Source organism: Brachypodium distachyon, chromosome 4, assembly GCF_000005505.3.
Source record: "Brachypodium distachyon strain Bd21 chromosome 4, Brachypodium_distachyon_v3.0, whole genome shotgun sequence".
In the NCBI taxonomy this organism is placed as follows: Eukaryota; Viridiplantae; Streptophyta; class Magnoliopsida; order Poales; family Poaceae; genus Brachypodium; species Brachypodium distachyon.
In genome coordinates this window covers 28150701-28169699 of record NC_016134.3, presented here as the reverse complement: position 1 = coordinate 28169699, position 18999 = coordinate 28150701, and the positions used below count along the sequence as shown (strand labels likewise).

The 18999-nt window shown below is 44.6% G+C and overlaps 1 protein-coding gene and 1 non-coding gene across 6 annotated transcripts; both read right to left on the bottom strand.

Moving 5' to 3' along the window:
- Nucleotides 1–3827: 3827 nt before the first annotated feature.
- LOC100825762 (DNA topoisomerase 2-binding protein 1) lies at nucleotides 3828–18593 on the bottom strand. 5 transcript variants are annotated; one of them, XM_024454686.1, is made up of 17 exons: nucleotides 13559–13885; nucleotides 13393–13435; nucleotides 12291–12412; nucleotides 12108–12215; nucleotides 10533–10677; nucleotides 8002–8093; nucleotides 7580–7673; nucleotides 7044–7485; nucleotides 6814–6956; nucleotides 6274–6704; nucleotides 5811–5975; nucleotides 5399–5689; nucleotides 5098–5278; nucleotides 4852–5033; nucleotides 4642–4751; nucleotides 4446–4566; nucleotides 3828–4355 (listed from the first exon to the last, which is right to left on the bottom strand). In XM_024454686.1, the coding sequence occupies exons 1-17, from the start codon at nucleotides 13793–13795 to the stop codon at nucleotides 4242–4244; spliced, it is 3021 nt and encodes a 1006-aa protein (XP_024310454.1). In that variant the 5' UTR covers nucleotides 13796–13885; the 3' UTR covers nucleotides 3828–4241. The 5 variants fall into 5 exon arrangements, with proteins under 5 accessions (XP_024310454.1, XP_010237869.1, XP_024310453.1 ...); XM_010239567.3 differs by having other exon boundaries at nucleotides 6814–6953; nucleotides 13559–13883; XM_024454685.1 differs by lacking the exons at nucleotides 13393–13435; nucleotides 13559–13885 and adding an exon at nucleotides 18165–18591.
- MIR5185H (microRNA MIR5185h) lies at nucleotides 9404–9528 on the bottom strand. The gene has a single exon (NR_126981.1). It is a non-coding gene; the product is annotated as a microRNA MIR5185h (primary transcript).
- Nucleotides 18594–18999: the final 406 nt, after the last annotated feature.

Genomic DNA, 18999 nt, shown 5'->3' with positions numbered 1-18999 from the left:
CTGAGTGGTCCAATTAAACAGAAACCCTGTTTGGTTAGGCTTAAACGTGTTTTTTTTTACTTATATAAGCCACAAAAACACCGGTTTAAGAATATCAAGTCAAAAAAGTCAGTAGCCACTTTTGATCCTAACCAAACATGACAAATTGAGCCACGCAACACACGTCCTTAGCTGCCAGCGCCCGAGCTTATTCCACACATTGTTAGTCACGTCTGTGCCGTGCCATTGAGCTCTGTGCTCGCTACGGTTCGGGAACCGAGCACGAAAGAACACATGTGTTTGAGTAATCAAGTCGGAAAACGTGCAACCAGGATTAACGATAATACGACTTGTACGAAGAAACAAATACGTCGGTACTGGGAGAAGGACAAGGACACATGGAAATATCTAATCTGTACGTGGAACATCTAGGCTTAGGAGGCTATATTATTATCAATGATTTTTGGCTGAATTATATGGGGTACATGGCTGATGGCAAAATCCATCGCTACCTTTCGTTTGTGCATTTAAGTTTTTAAGTTTTAGAAAGAACATAATTGTGTGCCCAGTAAACGCATACCAAGGGACACCGAGATATGCCGTCGATAGATGAGAATCGAAGATACCGTCCCATAACCAAAGCCTTAACCGCCACAAAGGGTTCAAAATGAAACAGGGAAAGGTAAAAATATATCACAAGGTAAATGAAATAAACCCCCGAAAGAAGATTTTGGACTTAAAATGTAAGAGCTGCGCAGTTGCAGTCCAACCGTATATAGGTAAATATATATATTTTATAAAATGATATACTGAAATACGACATTTGAAAATCGAACTCTGCTGGGCTGCCGGCACATCTGAATGGCTGACCACCCAAACTATGATTGGTTCTCGTTGCTACGTTTTCTTGTTTTATCCAATGCCGGAATTAATGGAACGAAGCAATGAAGCAGGACACATGCTTGTTCATATCCATTTGCTCCTACATATCGAGGTATAGCAAACGAATTACGAAAACATGTTTGACGCCTTGACGGGCAGAGAGGATGTATATGGATGTTCAAGTCAATTCCATCGGTCAGGGCGGCCAGCCAGCCGGCTGAGACTGTTTAAATAGTCGCCACTTTCAATTTCCTTCCTCGCATACCCTACCGTTCGTTAATTGACCGCTACGGTACAAACACTACCTTGGTGCAGATCGATTCAGCATTATGTGCATATTTACACGGTCTATGAGCCAACTGTTTTGACTATGCACGGTCTATCTCTGTTATGCGCAGCACATTTTTTGCCTCGTGTTGGAACTTCACATGACCAAATAGCGTTGTTATTTATAGTGCCAAAATCCACCGGCCAGGCGCAAATCATTTTCTAGTAGCTAGTAATACCGTCTTCACTCGGCCCCCCCATTTCGCGTCCGACGCTAGGCATTTGGGGGAGCGCCGGCGCACCTCTTCGTATGAGGTCCATCCACGACCCAGCCGTACCCCCCAAACGTCGGCCCCCAAAAAAATACAATTCAAACAAAGTTTTGCCGCCATTTCATAGGCCGGCCCAAATTACCAAATCGCCCAAGTTCATCACAAGTTTCGACGATCAAAATAACATCAAACTTAAATAAAAGTGAAATCACTCGGCCCCTTCGTTTTCCGCCGGCGCTGATGTCACGTCCGAGCCCGCCGGTGGTGTAGAAGTGGCCAGAGTTGCTGTTTCGGGTGGTGAGGGCGCTGATGGAGTAGAGGTGGCCGTTGCTGCTGGGGCAGGCACCAACACCGGCGCTCTCGCTTCGGCCAAAATGAGCCTGCGCTGGCCGTCGTACCATGCCTTTACCTCGGCGTCCATGCCGGTGGTGTCGCATGTCAAGATCAACAAGTCCTCCCGTCTCTTCTTCGCCACGACATTCGCCTTGAGGATCTCGAGCTTGCCATCTTACTTCTTGATCATCGTCGCCCACACCGTGATGCCCCGACCGCCTCCCTCTTGGCGGTGAGCTCGTCCCTCTTTGCGGCTTGTGCGGCGGCGGCGGACATGCACTTCTCGATGCATGTGTATAGGCGCTCCGTGGCCGGCGCGGCATCCCTCATTACCTTTGCCTTCTTGTGGCCGATGGGCCGACCTTCCGCTGCCGCCGGAGGAGCGGCTTTCAGGTCGTAGGTGCCGGACTTGGCGAGGCCATTCCGCGTCTCCGTCCACTTGTCGCATGTCTCAATTCTTGTGAAGACGTTGATGGACTTGAAATCGGCGTCGTCTTGTCCTCTCGGAAGGCGGTGAACATGACGACCATCTACAAGACCGGGCGGCAAATGTTAAAATCGGCGACAAAAAAGCTCAAAAAAGACGTCGGCTTACCTGATCATGGGCGCTGCTACCGCTTGCGGGTCGCCGGCGCACCTCTTCTTGAATGCCATGCCACTTGTTGCACACTTGTTGGATCATTTGCCATCGGTGCGACAAGCCGGACTCCCGATCGATGATGCCGTCTTCACACGCCTCCAATAGGTGTCGTCGGATAGATTCGCGCCGGTGAAGGGATCCATGCTCACGACCTTCCAAGCTTCAACGAGGCACTCGTCTTCCTTGGCTGTCCATTTGGGGCCTCGGCCGCCGCCTTTTCTTCCCCCTCGGCTCAACGATGACGGGCTCCTCTGTCCCGTCGGCCCATTCTTCTTGCTCTTCGGTGTCCTCGCCGGCATAAGGCTCTTCTTCTTGGGTGTAGGTGTAGTGGGCGTGCTGGGAGCCGTCGTTGATCATGTCGGCCATGATTGAGTCGCCTTGCGACATTCCGCCGAACGGGTTGACCGCAGGATGGCTGCAGCCGGCGGGGAACTGCTGGAAGGAGGCGGACAGCGAAGAACCGCCGTAGGAAAGAGGCCCCCGCCGCAGAGGAGGTGAGGCGAAGGTGTTGGGGTTGAAACCCCCGAGAGGATCCGCGGCGAAGGTGTTGGGGTTGAAGCCGCCGAGGGGATCGATGTCGGGGTTGTCCGGCGAGAACCGCGAGAGGGACGGCATGGCATTTCCATGGTTGTCATGGGGCATATGGGGCGACACCGGCGATATGCCTGACGGCGACGGTGAAGAGATCCCTTGGCTGTCGCTGCTCCAGTGCTGGCCGGAGGGGGCCGCGGCACAGGAATGCCAGCCTTGTGCGCCGCCATCTGTGCCGAGGCCGCGACCCTCTGTGCCTCCATCTGCCGGGCCAGGTCGGTGTTTCTCTCCTTGGCCTTCCTCTCCTGTTCACGGCGGGAGGGGTTGTCAACACTGCGGTGGGTACAATCCGCCGCCCAGTCCACATTGCTCATCCCAGGCGAACGCTCCTTCTCCTTGAGTTTCTTCGCCGCTGCGTCGCCAGCCAGCGTGGAACAAGGGGGTGCATTCCTCTTCGCCACCATGGTTTTTTTGGGGCGGCGGTGGTGTCGGCGAGGCGCTTTGAGGTGATGTCGGCAGCGAGAATGGGGGGAAATGGCAGGACTGGCTGCCCAGGCGGGAGGGAAGTGGAGGGAAAAGGGGAAGCCGGCGAAAATTTAGAGGGAAATTTGTATTATCTCGCCGACGGTTGTGGCCCGCATTGCCTTTTGGCTTCAGCCGGCACCCCCAATCCCCCCCCCCCCCCCCACACACACACATATTCTGTTTCTCGATAACTGTGGCTAAATTTTAGAATTGGGGGGCTGGTCTAGGTGGGTTTTCGGGCGCCGGCACCCCCATTTTGCGTTTGGGGGGGCTTTAGGGGGGCCGAGTGGAGATGCTATAAGAACATTATATAGGTACAAATTTACTGGCATTTTCACATGCTCACTGATCCAGTATCAAGCAAGTTCAGGGTTCATAAAAGAAGTCTAGAGCCACAGTTATCGAGAAACAGAATATGTCGTCAGCCTTCGCAACTCTTGCATCTCATATTCTATGTCCATTTTAATACAAGATACAAATATCCGGTACAGCAAACATACAGGTCAGAATATCTGACCGTCTTCTCAGGAAGAACAAAAAAAGACAAGCACCACAGTGTTGATTCGCTATACAAAGCTGCGGTACAAACATACATTCCTCGGTACCATTCCGCGGCAAGCTTCTGCAGCTGTGCCACCAGCACATGATGTATCCTGCCTAGAAATAGCCTCCAGGATGCAGAATCCATCCATCTTGCTGACAACAACTAGGCCAGGTAAGCAGAATCAGATGTTTCTTTCTTTTTTTCTCGTGTAATCATGATGTCCAGGTTTGTCCTTAACTCAGCTCAAGCCGTTTCATTTGATAGAGTTTCATTGATTGATGCCCTGTGACCGAACTCTGTCAATGGTATTACCCTTTTTCTGAGAACTAACTCTGTCAATGATCTTTTGGATGCCGGTGAAATCTTCTTCGTACCCGACAATCTGCATGACAAACCAGAGGTTACATGAGCTGGGCAGTCGTGCCACTTATGAACCGCCAAGTGGAAAACTGTTGGTTTTAAGGGTTTATACCTGGGATTCTGACTGTGTCTCACTGAAAGGCGTCAAGTAGGGGCTGGGGGAAGGGGCAGGTGCCTGGATGGAGTTCGCGCCCAGAAAATTCTTGCCAGTGGGGCTGCCTTGCTTCTGTGGCCTAAAGGGAAATATTTAAATGTGCAGGTTAGTGATAAGGTGAAGATTGTTTCTGCTGCGTACTCATAATAATTACCAGTTGTTTGAGTGATTTTCGATTTTGTCACTGTATGGAATGTAAGTACAAGCAGGCAAAGGTCGATGTTCCTCATCTTGATGAACAACAGAATCAGCAGGTGCAGAATTCTGCATTAGCACTTAAAAAGGTGTCAAGCTCCCATTTTTATTCAATCTCCTATAAAAATGTGTATGTCATGGGAATACTAAAATATATGAATTTGATTACCTTGGATGACTGAACCAGTAGGTCCTCTAGGTCCTCTATGGAGTCTGCAACAGCAGGAACAGAGCTGGTGTCCGCATGTTTCTCAGTTCTGACGGTCCCAGATGTCTCATTAGCGCTGCTTGTTTCCAATCGTCTTCTTTTGTTAATGGAAGAAGAATTTTTATCCCCACTAACAGAGGAGCCTGCCAAGCCAGCATGGTGAGTTTATGGCAAAAAGAAATCACAAGTTGTGCAATGGAAAATTACCAGAGCTGTGTTTTGAACTGCCTCTTGGTACTTGAAATTCGCTGAGCGGCTCAGGGCAATCAAATTTACAGGTTGTATTGGCTGCTTGTGTTGGAAATTGACTGACTGTGCACAGACCAGTATCCCTGTCCTGAGAAGTAGGTGGTTTTGGCAGAAACTGATCAAAAGGGATAATTGTGTCCTGCGAAGACAATTTGCTGTACTGTTAGTCAACCCCATGCTCACAACTTTATCATCAACAAGACAACGATTGGCAAGCAAGATTTGGATATATGCTAAAAAGTATGCACAGAAGACATACCTGTCGTACACATTCAAAAAGCCACTCCACAGTAATGGTTGGAACTCCCCTCTTATGGAAAGCCTCGTACTTTGGACCACTTGCAAATTTACAGATAAGATGGGTTACTTTATTTGTTGCTTTATCAGTAAATTTAGCTCCTAGAGTAAGGCATAAGTTCTTCAGCAGAATTCTATCTTTCTCTTCATATTGTGAAACACAGAAACGAAAATCTTCAAACCCTGGGAATGGGATGCGACAGAGCAAAGGAGAGAAGATAGGATGACTTCCAACATCTTGCATATAGCCCACCTGTACAAGTATTTATGCGTAAGAACTGGTAGCTTATCAAAATCGGCAACAAGAGCAGTGTACGATCAATAAACGGCTTATTGAAGAGTGAAGGATCAACCATGACAACAGAAGCATGTACCTCCAAACATGAGGCTATCCATTGAGTTGAAACAAAAGTTGAATGAGAGAAGTCACATTGCATGTTGTTCTGTCCATGGCACTCAATTATGAAATCCACAACAGTTTGTGCATCATCCACCAACATGCCTCCACCTTTCCTGAGCCAGTCAACAACCTCAGCTCTCTGATTAAGATGGAAAAAGACACTTTATCAACAATGGCACTGCCTACATGATTATGATTAAGCGTTCTTCAGCTCGGGTGTACTACATATAACAACTTCAATGAAAAACAATGTCACGACAAGTAGATGGATCAGCCCTTAATTAGAAAGCTTTCAGAGCATAATTTGCTATTGACCTGCTTGTCCAGGTCATACAATCTAGTGAAGGTTGAAGAAGCAGAAGTCATTTAAGTGGCAAAGGTTAAATAAAAAGTGATACAGTAAAACAAATTAATCAACTAAGTACACCTTAGCATACCCGGTCATGAGAAAATGATTTTGAGAAACAAAATGTTCTCCCGTTGAAAATATTTGAAGAGCTACTCCGTAGATTCACTGCAGAAGAAGTTGCTTTGCCAATACTTGTTTCTCCACTTTGCTGGCTTGATTTTGCAGACCTGGTTGTTGTTCGGGTATTATTCATGTTTTCATGTTTACCCCTGGCTGGCTTTCTTTCAGATGACAATTCTCCACTTTGTTGGCTTGATTTTGCAGACCTGGTTGTTGTTTGGGTATTATTCATGTTTTCATGTCTGCCCCTGGCTAGTTTTCTTTCAGATGACAAATCTTTCACCTGCTGTTTATCATGTGAATCATTGACAGCTGGAACATGAAACATTCCACACAAACTTTTTGCTGCCTTCGTTTCACGTGTATCACTAGATTTGTCCATGCTCAAGAATGGAAATTCTGGATTCAGTAGGTAGAGAAATGATAACAGAATCAGCACAGGACAACATATGTTTTAGAGTGATCCGTTCAACAATCTGAAATACAAGAGAATCTGGTGTTTCCGTACCTTTTAAGAGTAAATCACTAGCCAAGTGAGTTGCTGATACTTTGACTTCTTTTTTTGCTTTATTACAGTCCTCTAACCATGTTACCTTTACCACATTTATCACACCCCAAGCAGCGAGGCGCCTTACCTCTTTTTTCTCTCTGCTAAGGCAAATAAGCATCATTAGCTGCAATTTCAAGCAGTTCATACTAAAACTAGCATATGCAGAAGAAACAGTGGCATGAACTTACTCCTCTGAAGGTGCACCTAGAATAATATGAGTAAGCCTCTCACTTAACATAACATGTCGGGATCCACCACCATCGCGTATCATTGTGACTAACCTTGACAGCTCTTTCTCCTCAAAACCCACAAGAGAAATTCTGCAATTTGATAAGTAAAGATCGTCATCTTCGGCCTCCGAGTCCTCAGCTACATGGCTATCAACCTGCATTTCGTTCGTCTCTTGGACGGAAGGTGCACCAACAACATCAGAACTGCAGATCTTTGAAGCATCACCAGAAGCCTGCACATACTGTGATGTTGATACTGAATCATCAACTGATGCCGCTGGAACAGGTTGAAAACTTGCACCACTGATCTCAGGGTTTCGTTGCTCCTTAGCGGAACCTCTTATGCCCTTAAAAGTAGTAGAGCTCTCAGAAATGAGATAGGCATTCTCATCTAGGCAAGCTGTGTTCCGAAGAAAGAAAACACTGAGGTGTTAGTTTAGCTTTGCTATCGTGTAATTTCTATTGGAGAAGCAAAACAATAACAGCATTATCACCTCTTCGAGCAACAGATTGGTCGATCCATCTTCGATCCACAATGAGAATATGACCCCATTTTTTAGCAACAACATACTTGTCACTTCCAGGTTCGTAACAAGAAGTTAAGAAAAGTTCCTCAAGATTTGTTTTTCTGATAAATAACATAGTAGATACTTGTTGCAGACCAAGTGCAGTATTTTTAAGGCAGAGGTTAACTGCCTAAAATAAATGAAGCATGAGCAGTATTAAAATTACTAGGAAATCCCTGTTATGCTATAATATCTACTGTATAGCTGTGTGGGACAAGGAGCTATCTCGAGATCTGTTCCATTAGAACTCAGAAAGAGAAAACAAAGTAAAGAATAGTTGGATAAATAATAATTGGATCAGATGAAATCTCAAACTGAGAGCATAAAATGCGAAAAACACCAAAGGATATAGTTGCAACTAAATGAGTGCACTTCTTCGTAAGAGTTGCAGAATACTGCCCACCATTTTGCAAAATTACTTCCTTCAGTTCCATCCGTTTATCTAATTAAACAAAAGAATATGAGGCATGAAAAACGAAGTAAACAAACATTAAACAGAATAAAGTATGGTAGTTCCCATAAGATGTTAGTGGTAGTTTCTATTACTATCTATTAAATTGGAGTTGGTGGTGATGGTACGGTCGCGGTCGCGGTCGCCGTAGGTTAACTTCGTTAAAATTACAACCAATATGCCACTACTCGTTATTTTCTTTTCCTCCAGTTAAAATTACAACCAATATGCCACTGCCCGTTATTTTCTTTTCCTCCAGTTTTTTTCACGATTTTTTCTACTCCATCTTACAACCGACGCCACCACACCCGCATGCCGACCTCGACAACGCCATGAGTTGCCTACACAGAAAATAAAAATAAACAGTTTGTGATTTTATTGACCCGTAGCAACGCGCGGGCACAGTAATTACTATCCCTTGGGATCTCGCCGGCGCCCGGCGCCGCTCTTGGTGGCCTCCACCAGCTCGTGCGCGTCGGCGTCGTCCATGTGAGGAAGGCGGCTGCTGACCCGCGGATCCGTCGCGGGCCCCGACCGCCGCCTCCACCGGCTCGTGCGCGCCGGTGGCTCCACACGGGACTTGGACGACGATGGGATGGGCCTGAGGCAATTAATTTGACGATACAATTTTCTGTTGTTCCGTAGCAACGCACGGGTCTTTTGCTAGTATTTATAGTGTCACAGATTTTCAAAGTCTTGCATGTCTAGAGTGAGCAGTTTGTCCTGTGGCAAAAATTCTAGCCCCAGTTTGTACAAAACCTAGCAATACATCTGTCAGAAATTGGGCAGGAGTAATCTGTCAACTATCTGGTTTATTACAGTTCCAGGTTGAAATTGAAAAATAACCCATTCGTGGATGATAAGGACGGTTATTAGAAGATTTAGGGCCTGTTTGGTTGGTGCCCAAACTAGCCAAGCCAAAATATTGGTAGCCTATATTTATTTGGTCCTTGTTTGGTTTTTAGCCAAAACTTTGGTTGCCAATATGAGCCACACCATCTCTCACAGATTTTGGCCAAATAGTTGGCAAAGTGAGGGCCCAGAAATCCTTGGCCAAAAATTTGGTAAGCCAAATGAATGTTGGCAACATTTGGTAGGGCTAGCTTTGTCACAAACCAAACATACCCTTAAATGCAACAAATGTTCTAAAAGTATGTGAGGATTGCCAAGTTAGTCCTAATTCTATGAAAACATTTCGGTCAAAAAATTCTATGAGAACGGGATCCTGCGAAAGTCCCTATGAAAACATTTCGGTCAAAACATTTTGGTCCTAAAAGTACTTTAGGTAAGGGTGCAAACGGGATCCTGCGAAAGTCCCGCTTCTAGTTCAATTCTCAAATCTCCTATTCAAATTCTGAGCAAAATTTTGAATAGAAGATTTGAAAAATGAACTAGAAGCGGGACTTTCGCGGGATCCCGTTTGCACCCCTAACTTTAGGTGAGTCACTGGCGGTCCTAAGGTCGCCAGAGCAGCTCTGACCTGCACCTGTGGTGCTTTGACTTTGGCCATGTCAGCAGGCTCAGTCTTGGTGGCAAAACTCCCACCAAAAGTAGTTTTCTTTTATTCATTTACACCCCCTCGGCTCCTATACAGCACCTCCAAGTTGCCCTTCTTCTCCACTGTCCCTCACTTCTTCATCCTCTTCCCGAGCCGATGCTTCCGAAGCACATGTACAACAGGAGGAAAACATGGAGTACTGCAAGGGCTCCATGATGGTGACGCGCCACTGGACCCAGAGAGGCGGGAGAGGAGGACGTAAGGACCAGCAGCGGGTGTGGGTAAAGGTGTGGGGGCAGGCCAGGTTGGGCACACTGGCGGCGAGGGTGCTGCGGAGGATGAGACGCCACCTAGCTGCGTGGGGTGGGGGGAACTTGACGGAGGTCTGGGAAAAGAGAGATAAAGATTGCCAGGGGGTCCTTCCAAAATATTACGGTAAAGTCAAAGCACCATAGGTGCAGGTGAGAGCTGCTCTGGCAAGGTTAGGACTGTTGGTGACTCACTTAAAGTACTTTTAGGGATTAGATGTGCGTTTGAACTAGGACTAACTTGACATCCCTCGAATACTTTTAGGACCTCTGGTGCATCTAAATCTTATTAGAACTTTACATCAAATATTAAAACAAAGTACAGGGCAGCATGGACAGGATTAGGCTAATTCAGAATATCTCGTCGATGTTAACTAGTAGAGATTCCAAATACCACCATAGACCATTCCTAACTACTGGTAGCACCTACCGCTGGTTTAACACCTTGATAAAAGTGTTTCAATAGTCAACTATTACCAATTTTTAGTAGAGCTGTGGCCATGTGAGAGAAAAGTACATATTGTTTGAAAGAAAAGGTTAAAGTTGCTTCCATCACCAGGCAAAATGCCTGCATCTATTCAACCAAGTAAAAAACAAATCATGCAAGGTTTGTGAGGAACCTACCTGCATCTAGTTTGGTGAAGCATATAGTCAGCCCAGTAAAAGGAAGAATCCTGTAAGGTTCATGAGGCACAACACGATGTTCGATCCAGCATTGCTCCAACCAGTTCATACTGACAATAGGCTTCTTTAGAATATTCAGAGCCCACTGCAGCACACAAAAAACATTGAAGCATGTCCCTATTAGTCAGGCCAACAGTATTGATCCTTGAAGGACATGACACCGCAAAAAGAAAAAGATTTCTTCCAGATCAAGGTCAATGAAGGTAACAGAATCTTAGTAGCACGTAATTAGTGTTGCCAGTTACAGAAAAAGAGCCTCCAAATGTACAGAAGCTCCTTACATAAATTTATAACGAGTTCAGAAATACAGCTCTGCTAGCATTCGAAGTGTCGACTCTTAAAACGAGCAGTTCAATCAAGTGATTGTTTCATCTAAGGATCACAACACAGATGCTGAAACGCCAACAACCTTGAAACGCATCTTTCTTTAGGTTGTGGACTAATGGCAAGCTTGAGATCAAATGAAAATGAACTCTTATCAGATTTACTGCTTAGTTTGGCATGATAGTGGCTTGGAATCTGTAGTTACAATTTACTATTTTAGTGATCTTACATAATTTATGACCTCTTATTCTAGCAATTGAATAATATTCTATAGAGATATGGTGAATGCTCACCTACATAGTTTCGTCTGCGAAAGTGAAGAAATCATCTGAGGAAAAAATACCTAGAGGTATTTGGGGGAGGAGATGAAAGAACAAGTGTGCACACAGATTTTTTCAGTCCGTAAAGAAAGTGTATGGCACTGGGTGCTGTCGCAGAAAGACTGGAGAATACTACTCCTGACTGACATGGAAGGATGGCTGAATTGAGACTCTGACTATTTTCTTCTTATTTTTCATACAGTATTCTTATTATTGTTTCCGTATGTTACTTCCAAGATGTACTTCCACTCCTTTGTGGCTGGAGTGGAATTGTATCCCCTGCATTGGTTAGAAAACTCTGTATTTTGGTCTGCATTCTCTGAGTGCAGGGTCTTCAGGCAGTAATTTGGGGTTGTTTCTTTATAGTTTTCAATTTATAATGGAGATTGGGATTGCTTGCTCACAATATATACAGTTTTCCTAAGATTCCAACTAATAAGACAGTAACACTTAGGGTAGACGGCCTAAGAGACTATAAAGAGAAAACCCCACAAGGAAAGTAACAGCGTTAAACAGGAGAGTAGGACGCCAGATGACAGCAAAAGGACATTCAAGAGAGTGTTGCTTTTAGATGTACCCAGACAACTAATAGACTAAACCACCACTGTGTACAACGCTAAGCAGTGTCTACAGCCCTAGACAAAGATAAAGGGATTGAATGTATAGTACATAATATATTGTCAATTTCTACAGTAACATTACAAACTAAAAAGTACTGAAATTCGGAGGCTTCAAACCTAGATGAGATACAGAGAAAATTAACAATATATTACCTGTTAGGTAAGCCTATATACTTCTCGGACTACACGGGCTGCAACAACAATTTAGAAATAGTTTTGATCCCATATTAACAGCTTTCAGCATTACTTACTTTATATTTAGCTGCCGAGACATCCTTGGCAATTACAAAGTTAATGTCCATAGAAACTTTAGCTTGTAGAAGACCTCCCATAGCTTCCACTAATTGTTCGATCTTAGCCTGGACAACAAAACAGGAACTTGAGATCAATCCGTCATGTGAAACTGCAACAGTAAGACAAGCTCTGATGCATACCTTCTCGTCTTTTTCAAAGCCTGAACAGAGTATCTTAACCCCATCCATTGCGAGACAACAAGTATAACCTTGCTTAGGAAGGGAGCGACGCTCCTTAGCACAGGAAAGAATGCACTGTGGTCCTGAGAAAAAATAAACTTGGTCTTACAATGAACATCAATAAACAAAATGGTTATAGAAATACTTCAGATGGCTTTGGTTGACTGTGCTTCCAACCAAACAAAATTGCTAGGAAACACATCATATTTGGCTCATTAAAATAACGAACCCTGACAAGGTAGATTTAGTATGCCAGATTTTTCTAGATCCTTAGTAACTGATGACAAAGTACCATACTAACATATGCACCATTGCAATCCTCAGCTACCAGAATAGCAAAATGACCCATTCAACTTCTGCAAGTTCTAGCTTTAGAGCATAAAACCATGTAAACCTCGAAGTAATTAGGGCCTTTGACTGCTTCGAATAAAAGTAATATATAGTAAAACACAAAAAATTAGGAACTTAAACAAACATGTGAATCAAAAAAATTCTAGCTAGTTGTCCTCGAGAAGTCGAGAGTGCTAGTATTAAAAAAAAAAGTATAGCATACATCAGCACAGAGTCCCAAATCCTATATCTGCAAACATTTCAATGCATGAGATACATTTTACAGTTAGGAATACTACAATCTGAGCTATGGAAAATATTTATAGAGGTACAAACAAATTTGGCTCCAGATTGTAAAATTTGATACATTCCACCAAGAAAATTGCAGCCTCTAGGTCTCGTAACAGATAACACCTCAAACCATAGCTACTCACGTGCAATGCCAGAACAACCTTGGTCTAGTGTAAGATAACAAACAAGGAATAAATACAAATGAACAAGTTATACGAGCACGCTATACCAAAAAGGAAAGGACGGGTATATCTGCTGACGGGTTGCGGATTCTAAAATACTAGCCACAAGCTCCCCAATTCCAAGGCATTCAGCCAAGTAATGTCAATTTCACTGGCTATATGAGCAACCTCCACTGTTTCCGCTAGATAACTTCCCAGCTCACACTCTACGCAAGGAAATCAACACTGCCAAACTGCACAAAATCGGCATCGCACTTTACCTAGCAAATTGCATCCTTTGGCCTTCAGATCTGCGAACCTCTCCTGCAGGGAGACGGGGCCGGCCGAAACGTGAGCCAGCATTTTAGGGATTTGGTTTAACGTAACGGGAGAAGGCGGCCGCGCCGCGGCGCAGGGGTTGGGGGAAGGGGAGAGAGGGGCGCGTACGTGGGACGAGGAGGAGATGACGTGGTAGTCAAGGGGGCCCGCGCGGCCCGGGTCGGAGCTGAGGAAGACCTCGGCGCCGTTGAACCGGAGCGCGTCGTGCACGGCGTCGAACACCTCGGGGGCCACCAGGTTCCGCGACAGGAACACGCTCGCGCCCGCGAACGTGGCGGTCCTGCGACCGGCGGAGGAGGAGGTGGAGGCCGGCCCCGCGCCGGGGGAGGGGTGCGACGGCGTCATCTGGGAGCGGCGGAGGCGGCGGCGAGGGGGCGACGGGGAGTGGGGAATTGGGGAAGGGAAGGAGGCGGGAAGAGGTCCCAAATTTCTCTACAGGAAGACCATCGAAGACGGTCGACACTCAGTAACGGCAGGAGGGTTTATATCTGAACCTTGAATTCTTGTTTGCAAATGATTTATATTTGAACCTTGAACTCTTGTATAAACTCTAAACTCAGATTTCAAGCTAGCTTAATTTCCTTTTGTCTTAAGGTAGCTAATCCTATCAGATAATCCTTTTAATACCATTTTGTTTATAATGGAAGTTTCATTGGACTAAGAAGTCGCATCGAAACGATGCATCCAAACGAAGTTCACATCTACCCGTTGCGTACATTTTATTCCGATGACTCCATACATCGAAATGGGATTTTGATACTGCGTATTATAATTTTCATTGTGTTGGAGGTGTTTTATATTTCTGGTGAAACTTTATAGTATAATCCCTGCAATTCTAAATTGTTGTCGAAATATTACATGTATCTAGACCTTTTTTAGGAATAGATACATTCATATTTGGATAAATTTGAGTCAAGAATTTAAAATCAAAGGGAATACCTTATTACTCCCTCCGTCCCATAATTCAGTAAAACAGCGACAAGAATTATGCGACAAGAATTATGCAACAGAGGGAGTATTAACTAACTAAAATACGTGCTAGTACATTTTTTTTCCGATGACAAGCTACCAAAGATCTCGATGTCAATAATAAGGACGGTGCTAGGGAGTGCCTATGAACTATTAGGGTGCTAAAGGTGCACACCCAAATATGGAAGGATGGTTCCACGGTTTCCTAAAAAGGCAAATTCTGGTCATCCCGCGGTCCGTCCTGTGTCAGCCCGCAAAGTCGCCTGAGAACAAGCTTTACCGGAGCTAAAAGTTGCCTCTTGGGCAAGCAAAAAAATTGGAAAGTTAAAATCTGGGTGATAGCACGTTGCACGCATTTCTTATCCTACACCCCCACCCCCCAGAATTAAAATCCGGGTGAGGAAAAAAATGGGCATGTTTCTAAAAGTAGTTTTTGTTTGCAAAATTATAAGTACAGAAATTTAGGCAACATGTAACATGCAAAAGGGGCAACTCCGAAGCTGTCATAGATGCATATTTCAAGTGTTATGAGAACTGTCAGTTTTGAGCAACACACACACGCATCCATACAAAGCAGTACGAGTAGATCTGACACATAACTACATGCATATAAAGGTTGCTGGAAAAAAAAGGAACATGATGCTGCATCCAAAAAAGACAGTCCTCCACAACATGCTTCAAGTAGATCAGTTTTCACCACCATGTGGTATGTTTCCTGATCTGACCTTGCCCCTTCAGTATGTAAACTGCACCTTTTGTTTTTGCTACCATATGTACAAATCCATTGACCAAAAGCACCTGATCCAAAGTACTCACATTTAGGATTGGCAACTTTTCGTACATTAAGGGCATTAAACATGATGAGTATTAAAAAGTGGGTAACATGCAAGCACGAGTTAAAAGCACCCTCTTAAAAAACAACCATTGATAAAAACTTAGTGCAGCAACTAAATGCAAAACACATACTGAATTTGCGAAAACTGAACAGCTAAGCGACTCCTAGCCAAAATTTGCCTAATCAGTCATGTAAATTCTGATAAACGTTGCTCAAAGAGACTAAAAACAACTTATAATTAACACACGAGCATTCTGAAGCGATTCCATGCCGAAATTTGCCTAATCAGCCATGCAAAAATTCCAGGAAAATCAAAAAAAAAATATCAAATAGACTAAAGCAACTTAATTAACACACATGAGCATTGTGAAGCGATTCTTGGTGAGCGTTTGCCTAATCAGCCGTGCAAAAATGCCAGGAAAGTCGAAAAATTGCTCAAAGAGACTGAAACAACTTATAGTTAACACACACGAGCATTTTGAAGCGACTCCTAGCTAAAGTTTTCCGAATTAGCCATGCAAAAATGCCACGAAAGCCGAAAATTTGCTCAGAGAGACTAAAGTAACTTATAATTAACACACACGAGCATTTTGAAGCGATTCCTGGCGAGAGTTTGCCTAATCAGCAGTGCAAAAATGCCAGGAAAGTAGAAAAATTGCTCAAAGAGACTAAAACAACTTAAAATTAACACACATGAGCATTTTGAAACGACTCCTGGCTAAAGTTTTCCTACCCAGCCCTACAAAAATGCCAGGAAAGTCAGAAATTTGCTCAAAGAGACTAAAGCAACTTATAATTAAAACACACAAGCATTTGAAGCAACTCCTGACAGAAATTTGCCTAACCAACCATGTAAAATTGCGAGAAAAAGTCTAAATCGGGTTGTTCAAAGACACTAAAGCAACTTAGAGCATGTACAATGCAAGGTGCTTTGACATGTGCTTACAAAAATAAACCAAACACTTTCTTAAACACCAGTGCTTATTTGTATAGAGGAGGTGCCAAGCTAGACATCTGCTTAGTCTAAATAAGCACCAGTGCTTAACAAAAACCGGTTAATTTTTCTAAGCACCCACCTAGGCATCTTGTATTGTACATGCTCTTATAATCAACAACACATGCATTTGAAGCGACTCCTAGTCGAATAGTCTAATAGGTGGTACAAAATCAAATTAAAAAATCCTCATCAACTTCAGCTTATAAATAAAAAAACTGCACTAGTGGTGGAGCGAATGCTAGTAAATAAGTTGCCTAATCGGTAATGATAATGCAACAAACTCCTGTTTTGGAAAAAGAATAGAGTCCAATTAGCTAAAAGCAACTTGTAATAAAAATATATATGAAAAAACAGAGAAACCTTGAAATTCTACAGCATGAACTGATGACAAATGCCAGAACGACCACCAAACTATGACATTGTACATCCATACTGATTAAAACAGTCTCAAAAAGAGCCAACAACATGTTTATGTTGGCTTTACTAGGAAACATTAACTAGATTACAGAACTGCAGAAGAAACCACTATAGGCCTACATCACCCAGGTCAATGTAAGCCTAATGAGTTATTCCAGCTTGTCTGGTTGGTACTCGGTATATCTAGTACCAGCACATCCTGAAAAGTATAAATTTAATACTAGCAGGTACAAACAAAGGAATGATGTATGATTTAACTTGAGTAAACCTGTTTCAGCACATTCCAGTAGAAATATGCACAAATTGGAATTCAAAGACACTAATAGTAGTGGCATGGCCAGTCAGCAGTAGAATATTGTATTGAGAAGACCCACATGAATCAATCAATACAGCGGAGCTATTGGTCTCTAATCATATCCTAAAACATGCAGGTACACATATTATGCATTTCATTGGAAATCTTACTGAGGTTGAGAAAACAGCTTATCACTCTCCATATGAACTTTGCAAAAGGGTGCTTAAAATGTTGAGAGTATCTGCTACCGAGCAAAACTTGCCCAGCACAGAACAAGAACAAAGCAAACAGCCAGCTGAAACAGGTTGGATCTAATTGTAGGTAGAATTACAGGGTTTGATTTGAGCACCCTAGCTTAACACTACTACTTCTGCAACCAAAATAAGGACAACACAAGGGCAGGCAAACAGTAGAAGCAACTTATACTTACGGTAGAACAGTAAACGCAACTCCTAAAAACAATAGAAGCAACCTGTTCTTATGCTAAAACAGTAGAAGCAACTCCTATCCTAAAACTTTTCCTAAGGACAGTAATGCAATCCTAAGCAAAAGCAGGGCAGAAGCAACTTAGGATACTCTGACGCAACAAAAATCTGAAGAAGCAACTTATTCGTGTGCTGCTGAATTAGAAGTCGCCTTCTGCAATTGAGTTTAGGGCCAAGCACAGTAAAAACAGCAAAAAAATAACAGTTGACACACTGATGACAGTTTGGTCCAAAATTGATTCCATTTGATTTGGTTTCGTCCATTTGATTAGCTACCCCCTAGCTTGAACACTTGCTAAAAATCAGTTAGAACACACAGATTAACGTCCAAAAAACCTTATCTAACCTTGCCTAAACCATAATATGAGGTAATCATCTACACTGGCATGCATTCCCTGGGTCAATCGTTGGAACACATAGAAAACATAGGGGGTACAACACACAGATGTGAGCCATGAACATCTTAAACCGGTGGAAACATCTGCTGTAAAAAACATCACGACCTAGAACGCGAAAAATCTACCATCTCCAACATGCAAGCCATGCTCGGTTGTGAGGGAGGAGGATTAATTTGTGCATAGATATCTAGGATAAATCGATGCACGGAAAATAGATGGAGACAAACCCTCCTTGCCACGCGAGTGCTCGGGTTTTGGGGTGTGGAGGTGGGGAGAACATCGAGGACACAGAGAGATGTGCGAGAGGGAGATTCTAACCGTAGATGGTGTGCACGCTCGCCGCCGTGGTCGATCCGTCCCCGTCGCGCTCGATGCGCCCGGGATATTGCCGCCACCAGCACCGGATTTCAGCAACGAGATCGCCCTCCATCAGCCCTCTGCACCTCGCCCGAAGACATGCAGGAGTCCCCACGCACCCCATGGCCTTGCCGGTAAAATAATCTTGCGCCGCGGGCCGCGGCGAAATCAACAGCAAAACCCTCGCCCCCCGCCCCCTCCGGGGAAACTCGGCTCCGACCCTCCCAGCACCACCGACGCCCGCGCTGCTGTTCTGCTGTGCCTTGCCGGCACCAAGCTCACCGGAATCGCCACCACGAAATCGCGCGCGAGAGAGAGAGGGCGCGGTAGGTTTCGCAGGGGGAATGGGGATGGGGAAAGAGCTTAATCTGGCCGACATATGGGGACCGCCCAGCCGATAGTTGGAACCCTGTTTTAACTGGACCGCACGGTGCGGACGGTCCAGGGTGAATCGGACGGTGTGGGAGCCTGCGCGCCCGTTTCGTGCGAAAAGTGCATAAGCACTTTTAAGCAAGTGGGCAATAATAAATACCCGTCCCTGCAGTCTGCAGAAAAGAAATTTGGAGGGCAATCTTCGCTGGGAACATTGGACCAGTGTCAAAGGCCCAGGTAGCACCACGGCCTGGACCGTACCGCAGGAGGACAGGCCGCCAACGCCAAAGCCCAGGCGCATCCCAAGCCCAGCCCGAAACTTAGACGACCGAACTTGAATCCAATATCGAGTCCCAAACCGATGCGACGGGCCTTCCGACGACGCTGATCTGTTCACCCGCAGCGGCAGACAAGACGGAGACCG

Excerpts from the sequence above, each read along its gene's own strand:
- LOC100825762 (XM_024454685.1), bottom strand. The coding sequence starts at position 18,582 with ATGTCGGCCAGATTAAGCTCTTTCCCCATCCCCATTCCCCCTGCGAAA. Across the intron at positions 7,486-7,579 it reads CCAATCTGTTGCTCGAAGAG|CTTGCCTAGATGAGAATGCC; the intron begins GTGATAATGCTG and ends TTCGGAACACAG. Across the intron at positions 5,690-5,810 it reads GGATAGCCTCATGTTTGGAG|GTGGGCTATATGCAAGATGT; the intron begins GTACATGCTTCT and ends ATACTTGTACAG.